Source organism: Pieris rapae, chromosome 10 (assembly GCF_905147795.1).
Source record: "Pieris rapae chromosome 10, ilPieRapa1.1, whole genome shotgun sequence".
Classification (NCBI taxonomy): domain Eukaryota; kingdom Metazoa; phylum Arthropoda; class Insecta; order Lepidoptera; family Pieridae; genus Pieris; species Pieris rapae.
Window position 1 is genome coordinate 8,643,869 of NC_059518.1, and position 10,333 is coordinate 8,654,201.

Genomic DNA, 10,333 nt, shown 5'->3' on the forward strand with positions numbered 1-10,333 from the left:
TAAGTTTTGTCCAATTTATTATTTCAGTTAGATAATATTTTTTAAAGAAATATTATAATATTTTTATAATTAATAAGTAGGTCAAACATTTAAGATTATTGCTGAATTTTTGAATTTCACTATCACATATTCGCCGAAGCGGCGGCTTTCCGGTAAATTGTGGACGTGGCACAACACAACGTCTCTGCGGCGCGCGCCCGACTGCGCTACCCTTCATTCATTGAGGCCGTGTTTACCTTTGCACTTACAATCGATCTCACAGCTTACTCGAATTTAAAACAATTCTTCCTATCTTTTCCTCTAGAGTAGTGGTCAAAAGGCCGACGTGTCAATGTGTCTTAATCGAGATCAAACAAACTTTAGAACAACTTTATCTTATTCAATAGTTATTCAATCATTTTTGAAAGTTCGGTGGCTATCAGTAATGTTTAACTGGAGGAAAAAGATTTTAATGCAGAGGCTTTAGACCGTTCTGATTAGATATGTTAGTAATGCGAAAAACATACATATATATTAGTATCTATCTGAATAGCAAAAAAGGAAACATAATATAAGTCATCTATAAACGCAACTATTAGCAGCTGCAAAAGTACCATGGTACATGACCAACAACGAAGTTCACGAACACCTGAAAATGAGAACTATCAAAGAGGAAATCCGGAGACGGGCAGTTAAATACAAAGAGTGGTTTAGCTGTCATCCGAACGAACTTGCTCACCATTAGACAGTATGTGAATCGGCTAAAACGTCACCACATTCTAGAGCTAGAAGACTCTAGAAGCTCTAGGCAGAAGATGAGTAGATGCTTCCAATGGGAAGTCACAGAACAAATTCGCTCATAGCCTTAGAGCTGATTGCAAATTACCGCAGAGAAAAAAAAACGCATCTCTGTTCTTCACAATTTGAAGGTAAACGAGAACATCCAAGTATGATTTTCGCTTTAAAATTATTTAATAAAGGTTCTCGTTCAATTTTTTCGTAGTAGGAGCAATGGTATGTGTGTCCAATATGACACTCATATTTCGTGCCTCCGGGGGTGACTGCACCTCGCCACACTTTGTTACTCCTTTCCGGTCAATTCATTTCCATATTTCTAAACTTTTGACATAATTTTGCTGTTTTAAACTTAATTAAATCTTTTATAATTTCAAAATATACATTTTCATACGAAATTGCTAATAGTTTTAATCTTAAGTTAAAAATAATTGTTGTTAATTTAAATTATATAAAATTGTTAATAGCACACAATTCATTAAAAATAAATGACGATTATTATTATTCGTTATGATGATAATCTTCGTACGATTTTTTGTTGCATAGATAATTGTTTCGTTGGCCGAAAGGATACTGTATATCTATAATGTTATCAATACAGAAATTATTACCTATTAAAAATCCCTTATAAATCATAAAATTAAAATTGATATCATATTATACTCGACCCTCTGTAAACAAGTGATGGATTAATTGGATCAATCTCCTCTGCTCATTACGTATCGTCGTGAAAAAATTCTCTATAATTATGAACGATGGAGCTAATTAAATGAACCGCTAATACATGCCGCTGAGCCTCAGCATCTTCACAGAGATGTGCCAAATTTCAATGTTAATGGAGCTTCACATTGATGAATGATCGATTTTTTTTGGGGTCAACATGACGAGGCCGAAATTGCCTAAAAGCGACTTCTATTGACGTTATCTCTCGACCGAGCTGCAATTAATCACTTCACTCTCAATTATCACCTTTATGAGGAACGACGTTAAATCAAACGTCATTCTTCCTCTAAATTAAAGACGGTTTTCTTTGGATAAATTTATTGAACCTAAATAAGAATTAACCTACAATGTTTAAGCTATTAAATTCGACCAGGATTTTTTTAACATATCAGCTGCCTTCTCGCCAATCATTATTTCCGGAGCAATCGTATGTCCACTGATTGTTTTTGGTAGGATACTTATATCCGCTACTCTGAGACCGTGGACGCCACGTACTCTTAATTCAGGGTCAACCACAGCTTCACTATCATTCTCTGGTCCCATTTTACAAGTCGATGTTTGCCTTCTCATAGATACTACCATTGTTCTAATCGCGCAATCCCAGTATGGATCAGATCCTGGGGCGTAACTGGAACAGGTGGGATACGGAGCTAGATGTAGACTTGGGCCATATTTCCTAAACGGTTCAGACTCTCCAAGCCCAATCAATACTTTAATAGCTTCTTTTAGGGTTGCCATGTCCCGTGCATCTGACAAGAAGTTACCAAATATCTTTGGATATGAGAAGGGACTGATGTCACGTAGTTCTAAACGACCTTTTGATTTAGGATGTAAAAGAACTGGTATTGCTTGCCAGGTATCGCAATCTGTCAGCGAACCGAATGAATTGTGGTATGTCCTGTCTGATATTTTCCAGCTTTTTCGTATTGCAGCGCCTCCGTCCGATGTAATAGATCCGCCCATATTAATGAGCTCAATATCTGGCACCAGCTCAGGGTTGTCGGAAATGCTGGTTTTTATGTAACCTACACCTTCTACTCCTCCAGGCGTTGTTAAGAGGCCATCTCCAAATTGGAGCCATTGCATCAAATTAGGTATCGTTGCTACTTTTGGTTCTATAAGGCTTGCATTACTACTATTCAATTTGAATACAACTCCTGGAAAACCGATATGATCGTAAAGAGTTCTTCCAACAGGAATATTTGATAGTACTGGGATGCCCAACGTTTTTAAATGTTCCTCAGGTCCGACTCCAGACAGCATGAGTAATTGAGGAGATGCTATAGGACCCGCAGAGAGTATTATTTCTCTACGACACCGTACAGTAGTTTTGACGTTATTCTTAATAAAGTCTACCGCGTATGCCCTCTTGCTCTGTGGTTCGATAATTATTTTTGTTACCCTGGCATCGGTTAAAATATGCATATTCTTGCGACGTTTATGTTGATGCAAAAAGGCTTTAGCGGCACTAAGCCGGTGCCCCTTGTTTGTGATTGTCTGAATGTAGCCAAAACCTAGTTGGTCTGGCGACACATAGTCTACAGTTTGGTATCCATTGATTCTACCTGCCGCTAAGAAAGCTTCCACAAGTCCCGTCCTGAAACGAAAAAATATTTTTTTTTTAATATCTGTTTTTACAGTCTTTATAAACAAGTCTAATTAAAGTTTGTTTCAGCAGCTGAATTGATCATGAATTAAATTTTAATATTCGCATATTTTTCTAACTTCCTTTTGATTATCATCCAAAAATGTTATATGAAGTGTGCGGGAAACATGAAATATTTTCAAGAGTACTCACTTGAAGGGCACATTTTCAACAGTGAGCTCTCCATCGCGACCTCTGTACGGCATGTTTTTATACTTTTTAAGCTCGGATCGCTCCGACTTTTTAAAATACTCGAGTACCTCATTGTATGACCTGAAAAGACGAGATTATGTAACGTAGGTATGACAGATTAACTAAGCCCTGGAATACTAAGCGGGGCGTGTTATCGTGAGCGCCAGCTCATAAACCCGCTGGCGGCCAGACGTGCCTGCATCGGCCGAGAATATACCAGCTGGTATAGATAAAAAAGAGCAATAGAAATTTAAAAGACATTTAAATAAATCTTAATCTGTGGTTAAGTTGATTTACAATTGACCAAGAATTATCATTCTCAGATTGATCAGATAATTTGTGACTTGATCGTACGTATTTCAAGAATCCTAATTAGGGAGTTCTTATCTTGTTAGTCTCGAGACCTGTTATCAAGTTATCATTGAGGGCGGTACAACTTTCAAGTGAAACAGTTTCATGAAGAGGCCGTTGAGGTCGACGTAACGGTCAACTGACCTTGATTTCATGTAGAATAATACAGATTTTTATATTTTACAAAATACGGAAGGGAAAGGTTTATAAATTTGTTAGTCGAGTAGTATAAAACAAAATTTATTTGTTTATTATTCTGGGAATTGGCCTTGTTTATGATTAATACAACAATTTTTTTTCTTGTTTTACAGACAATTACGTATAGGAAAATTATTTGTGTTAAAAATAAAGTTTTAAGTCTTGCTCGCATGTATGATAAAATAGGAATACTGACCATCCATAGTTACCATCAGCTGCTATCCCGTTCCAGTCCTCTGGACGTCCTCGGGAATAGAACATATAATCTGTGACACTACTTCCGCCCAGGGCTTTACCTCGGGGAGAATAGCAGCGCTGTTCCTCGCTTCCTGCAATCATTTGAAGCCCGATTCAATATAAAAAGAAGAAACGAGCTTTTCGTGTACCATCATCTTTCATCGTTCTGTATAATAATCTATTAGTTAAATAAAATAATCTATTAGTATAATATAATAAGATCAATTAGTATAATATAATAATCTATTAGTATCAGATAATAATCTGTATTATAATTTTATTGTTGTTTCAGATTTCATTACTTGGTTAACTTCCGGAGGCGGTCGAATTTCTGATTTGGAATAACAAACAATTACACAACCTACACTTGATAAACAATACGCCTACATCTTACCTACGGAATTATCCCTATATACAAAATTTTAATAATGAGAATAACCATTTTCCTTACTAATTATAAAGCTCACATAGCAATAATATATTATATAATATATATATATATATAATATATTTATATGTTTTATTTACAGTAACGGTTAGCTTGTTTAATTATTCATGATATGAACATTAACACGTCAATTGAAATGATACACTAATATTGATTTTGAATGAGTCGATTCAATTTCAAATATCACACTACGTTGAACTTAGGTCTAGAAAAGGCTTTAGCTAATAATTGAGTAGCTAAAGGTTTTCTTTTACATATAATCTTTCGTCCCGCTTTTTTTAGGTGTTCAAATGAATGCATCCATGACATTTATCGACTATGTATTGTTATCGACATTCTCATTGCTACGTGTACAAGCAGGGACATACTGAATAAGCTTTATATAGGAAATAAACTTGTCAGAGGCTTTTAAAGTAAGACCGAATCATAAATATGGCATCCTTATATCAAAAACGTATTCCATTTTTACTTCATGCTTAGGTCATGCTTCATGCTTACCTAAGTCTTAGAATATTGTAACTATGATAAGCGAACTACCTCACCACAATGTTCTGTTATAATAAAAGTCAGATATTCGTTGATGAGCGGTATTAAACATTTGTGTATTGTGAAGGCTAATTTAAAAAAATACTACTGAATAAAAGTACTATGGATTTTCTTCAGACTAGTAAAATATTTTTTTAGTTTCATTTTTCATCTAATAACGTACAAATCTTTGGCTCATAAAATAAACAACTTTAAAGAGTGAAGCCTTTTAAACTGAAGCCGTGGCCTAATTGTTAACTGCGTTGTTATCAACAATTCGCTAACTGACAAACAAACAAGTACACCTCTGTTTTCACCTAACTGTTCAAGCCTGTGTCACTTTTCATAACTAGTTTTAGTTGTTATTCCACAAAATGCAGCTTTATTATTGAATGCAATGCTGTTTCATTGAATTTGCGGTACTTTCCGAACTGTACACACATTAACACAAATTCTTTTGTCCTCTTTATGGACCATATTTACCGGTTCATCTTAAAAAAAAATCAGTGGCGCTTCAACCTCTTTAGGTGTTGGCCTTAGGTTTTTGAATCTGTTTCAATTTTAAAGGCAAGTAGGTGATCAGCCTCCAGTGCCTGACACACGTCGTCGACTTTTTGGGTCTAAGAGATGTCGGTTTCCTCACGATGTTTTCCTTCATCGTTCGAGCAAATGTTAGATGCGCACATAGAAAGAAAGTCCATTGGTGCACAGCCCGGGATCGAACCTACGACCTCGGGTATGAGAGTCGCACGCTGAGGCCAATAGGCCAACACTGCTCTTTCATTCTGGTTCATCTTACTGCAAAAAATTATTACATTTTGTCGATCACGCACATGTATTGCCTTTCTGTGAGCTTAGTATTAATATAAATATGAGATAACCCAACCCCGAGGCACGTGATTTGAACATTTATTTTCTCTGCGCAATAAACACTTGCACGATGAAGAGACAAAATCGTAAAACCTTCGTCTTAGACTTTGAGACAAGCACAGAGAAAGATAATCAATATGTCTAGAAATTTACTTACTTTCTTAATTTTCTAGTAAAGCAACATATAGCGGAGTTGATTAATTATTAATATATAATAAACTGGTTATGTGCTTTTTTATGTGGGTTTTTGTTAATATGATACACATAAATATATATAAGGGTTTAACCTTGGAAAGTTAAAGAACTATGAATTTGGATATTTAAAGGGTTTTTTAAAGCAATAGTTACAACATTATGCCAGTATTTAAAGGTTTTAAACCCTTAAAGATAAAAAGCGTCTATGTACATAACATATTCCTATTTACCTAGACATACGCCGGCCTGGTGTTCCATAGAGTACCGCCACACATAATCCGTGTCTTGCATGTGGTGTGTCAGGGCCGGGATGTCTGACAGAATCATTTCCGGCTTGCCAGCCTCTAGCAGCAGCACCGTGGCTTTCGGCTTGTCTTCTGACAGTCGAGCTGCCAGCACAGAACCCGCAGAACTCGCTCCAACAATAATATAGTCATATTCGTCTAAGGGCTTGCTGTAACCTGTCAATTATGTATTTATAAACTCATATTCCTTTACATATTGTGTGTAAATATAATCGTATTTAATTATAAATATATCGTATCTTTACATAGTTAAAAAATGTTCTTTTTTATTTTATGTGGTTTGATGGTTTGAGAGCGTTGAATAAATATTTATAAGAATGTATATTTGTGTTTTTATTGAAACGAATAAACACAATCTCGTAATATATATTAGATAATATAACGATCGTTGAATTGAATTTAACTACTCTCTTCTTGACTAGGTGAGTAATTATAAATTTAGATTTATATCCATAGAAAAAGTCGGAAATTAAAATATGTCCTATCACATTTACAGGTATTTATCATTTAACTTTTTAATTAAATAAACAAAAACTCCCGAACTCATATTTACATATTTCACTTGGAATAATTGGAGACTGACAACTGTACCACAACTGGAACATGAGTTATAAGTTCTAGATTTAATTTACTCGTAGAAATGACAAAGCTTTTTTCATCATCCTTAATATTTATAATACTATTTTTTTTCTCATTAGCCCAAACTAATGCTTAACGTGTGATTCTCAACAATGAGGTTGTGCATTCAAATCCCATCCCTGCACAATTGTTTTTTATAGAACAGGATGCAACCGGGCAGGAGGCTCAACTGATGTTAAGTGATACCGGCGCCCATGGACACTCTCAATGCCAGAGGACTCGCGAGTGCGTTACCAGCCTTTTATATATTTTTATATGTGGCGACTTTACATATAGAAGACAGATTATAAAAGAAACAAGTACTTATATGAAAAGTTTAATTATATAAAATAGTAAAGCGCCGCTGAATAATTAATGCCAACTATAAAATAAATTACTTTTCAACATAAATTTAATATATGCAAAGGACATCAGCTAAGTAAACCCCTATCTTTGTACTTGATCAGTTTACAATAGATGTGAGATTTTAAAATAACAATGCATCCCACAAGTTCGAGCCAAAGATATCATCTTTATTGGCTTTAAATTTTTAACGATGAATCTGTGAATATTTTTCTAAAACAAAACAACTAAACCTCCGACAAAACAAAACATTATTATTATATTAAGAATTTTGATAGAACACTTTTATACTGTCTGATGCACAGACATACAAACACGTACCGCGTTGGAACTGTGCTTATTTATTTATTAAGTTTACAACATCATACATATTACGAAATCTACCGATAATTTTATAAAATCTTCTATCTAATATGTACGACAATATATGTAAACATAAGTTTTGCAAAAAATAGGAATTAAAAAAAATACAATCAAATCATAAACAAGATAAGACAAATACACAAGAAAATAAAATTACCACGAATTTTGGTACTTAAAGCTGAGAAAAAAAAATCATCAGCAAAACAGCGAATTATGTTCGAGAATGGCACCCAACAATGCTTTTTCTAAAACCAATCACTACCGAATATATCCAGCTCCAGATAAGCTTTGTTAAATCCGTTAAAGTCCCGAAGTATTCGAAAAGTGCTTAAAATATAATGTATAAAAAATTGCACGTAATGTAGTTTCTACGTATGGATATTATTTAAACATTTTTCAGATGCAACAAACTATTATTCTTATTCTCAACTAATACTCATGTTATAAGCTGAACACTGTCTATTTGGGTGTTAACTATACAAACTATGAATATTAAATTAAATTAACATGTAATATAATATACTCATCATATATCAACCCTATTTATATGAAAATATCAATTTCATCGTGAAACAACAACAACAAAATATATTTATTCATTTAGGTAAACAAGTACACTTATGAACGTCAAAAAAAAATTAATTGTAAATTTACATTTACTACCAATTCGCAAGTCAAGGGCGTAGAGCGGGCAAGAAGAACTGGCAAGAAACTTTCCGCCACTCTTTTATATTAAAATGTGTTAGCCCGTACTCGTAATTTAAAATTTGTTAAACTTATTAATTAAAAATCTATTAGTATTTGTATCTTATTATAAATTGTTTTTTTTAATGTGAACATTACCAGTCGGCTTTTCTTTTACAACTTCCGCTAAGATTAATTACATATTAATTATAAATTAATTGGTTTATATTTATATATGTAGCATTTATTTTAATAGTAAAACATTCATATGTATTATGATAATTATTGAAAATAAAAAATTAACAAAAACATTGCTCCTTACCTTTTGGTAACGGATAAGAATCACGTAAAAAGTCGAACGGGTCATTTGAATTAGCTGGTGAGTAGTTTACAGCAACTGTTTGCAGCATCATATCGACAATCGGGCTTTGTGGATACGAATAATGCGCGAATCTAGCCACCCTATTCATGGTCTCCTGGTTTTCTCTCTGCAAAGGGTAAGGCAGGATACGCCCGTCTCTTGAGCTCTCAGTGTCGAACAGGTTATTTGTATCATAGGGTTCATCTTCTATTTGAAAATCGTCATCTGTGTAAATGTCTATGGCCCGTACGATGCCTATTAGACAAAGTGCTATAAGCAGCCGCATTTTTCTGAAAATAAGTTTCTGTGAGGTTTTCCGTATTGAAAGATTTTATTTTCAGCTATTTCAAAGAAAACTTAGTTTGTAAAATATATGTTACATTTTTGTGATATTTTCACATTTGTAATATATTTTTAATTCATATATCTACTAATTATAAGGATCATACGTGTCGAATAGTTAAAAATAAGTTTTGCGTATAATTTCAAAATGTCAACAATAATAAGGTATAATTGTATAATACATAAAAATATACCTAATAACTAATCTAAAAATTAAAAAATTAAAAAATATTATTAAAAGGAGTCCCTTTAGGCAAGGTTCCGAAGATACTGGCAGCGTTCCCCCTTTGAATACCTCGACTAATTCTTTGTGCGAGGTAGCTGCCAGCTCTTCGTTCTCCTGTGATGTCGACTAACCTTTTTGATAATTCCCTAAAAAGCCTTAACGCGCTAGGACCCCACAGACCAAGGGTCTCGACACCGAATGGGAAAAAATCATATTTAGAGCCTAGACCCCTGTATTGTATAATATATTTTATAAGTTATATACATACATTGTTCAAAGTTTTGATAATAATATAGATCCCGCAATATTATAAACGTTGCACATTAATTTTACACGTCATAATTAAGTTATTTTATCTAAAAAGGAAATAACGAGGTGAGCATAATACAATGAATAATAATATATAAGATATATTATAATGATAAGCGATAATTAGTAAACAATAAAAAAAACTCACTGAAAAGTTATTTAAAAATGCAGTATCCCAGGTTCGGTTGTGTTGATGGCAGCGGTCAGTTCGCGAATGGCATGCGGAATGTGGAGATGGCGATCTCCTGCCACCTGCCAAGTACCTTGACCGTGCACTCTCGTAGGTCGTAGGCCCCGATACCGGCAATTATTTACTTCACACCTATCACTGCACTGGTCATACGTTCTACTTACAACTGTTTAGTATTTAATACTGGTCCCCTTCGACAAGATTGATGGGACCTGCCTTATGTCGGTACAGATGGACTACTTAACAACAGAAGAGTTTTTCAATTTGAACCAGTAGTTCCTAAAAAAATCTTCAGATGTATAATATTAAACAGCTGCTTTGCCAGTAGTAGGCAGTGCACATGGACACGCTTTTTGACAATTATTTTACATTAAAGTTCTTATAAAATATTGTATCTCGTAAGACATTGGAAAC

General features: G+C 34.1%; 1 protein-coding gene across 1 annotated transcript; it reads right to left on the reverse strand.

The window, feature by feature from the left end:
- Positions 1-1,798: 1,798 nt before the first annotated feature.
- On the reverse strand, positions 1,799-9,999 carry LOC110994029 (glucose dehydrogenase [FAD, quinone]-like). The gene is made up of 6 exons (XM_022260498.2): positions 9,878-9,999; positions 8,814-9,142; positions 6,389-6,619; positions 4,080-4,212; positions 3,296-3,415; positions 1,799-3,094 (listed from the first exon to the last, which is right to left on the reverse strand). Exons 2-6 carry the CDS (start codon positions 9,136-9,138, stop codon positions 1,849-1,851), a joined length of 2,055 nt encoding a protein of 684 aa, XP_022116190.2. The 5' UTR covers positions 9,139-9,142; positions 9,878-9,999; the 3' UTR covers positions 1,799-1,848.
- Between the last annotated feature and the right edge of the window lie 334 nt (positions 10,000-10,333).

Coding starts and splice junctions, on each gene's coding strand:
- LOC110994029 (XM_022260498.2), bottom strand. CDS start 9,138: ATGCGGCTGCTTATAGCACTTTGTCTAATAGGCATCGTACGGGCCATA. Junction 4,213..6,388: donor CCAGGCCGGCGTATGTCTAG/GTAAATAGGAAT, acceptor AAATGATTGCAG/GAAGCGAGGAACAGCGCTGC. Junction 3,095..3,295: donor GTTGAAAATGTGCCCTTCAA/GTGAGTACTCTT, acceptor TTTTCGTTTCAG/GACGGGACTTGTGGAAGCTT.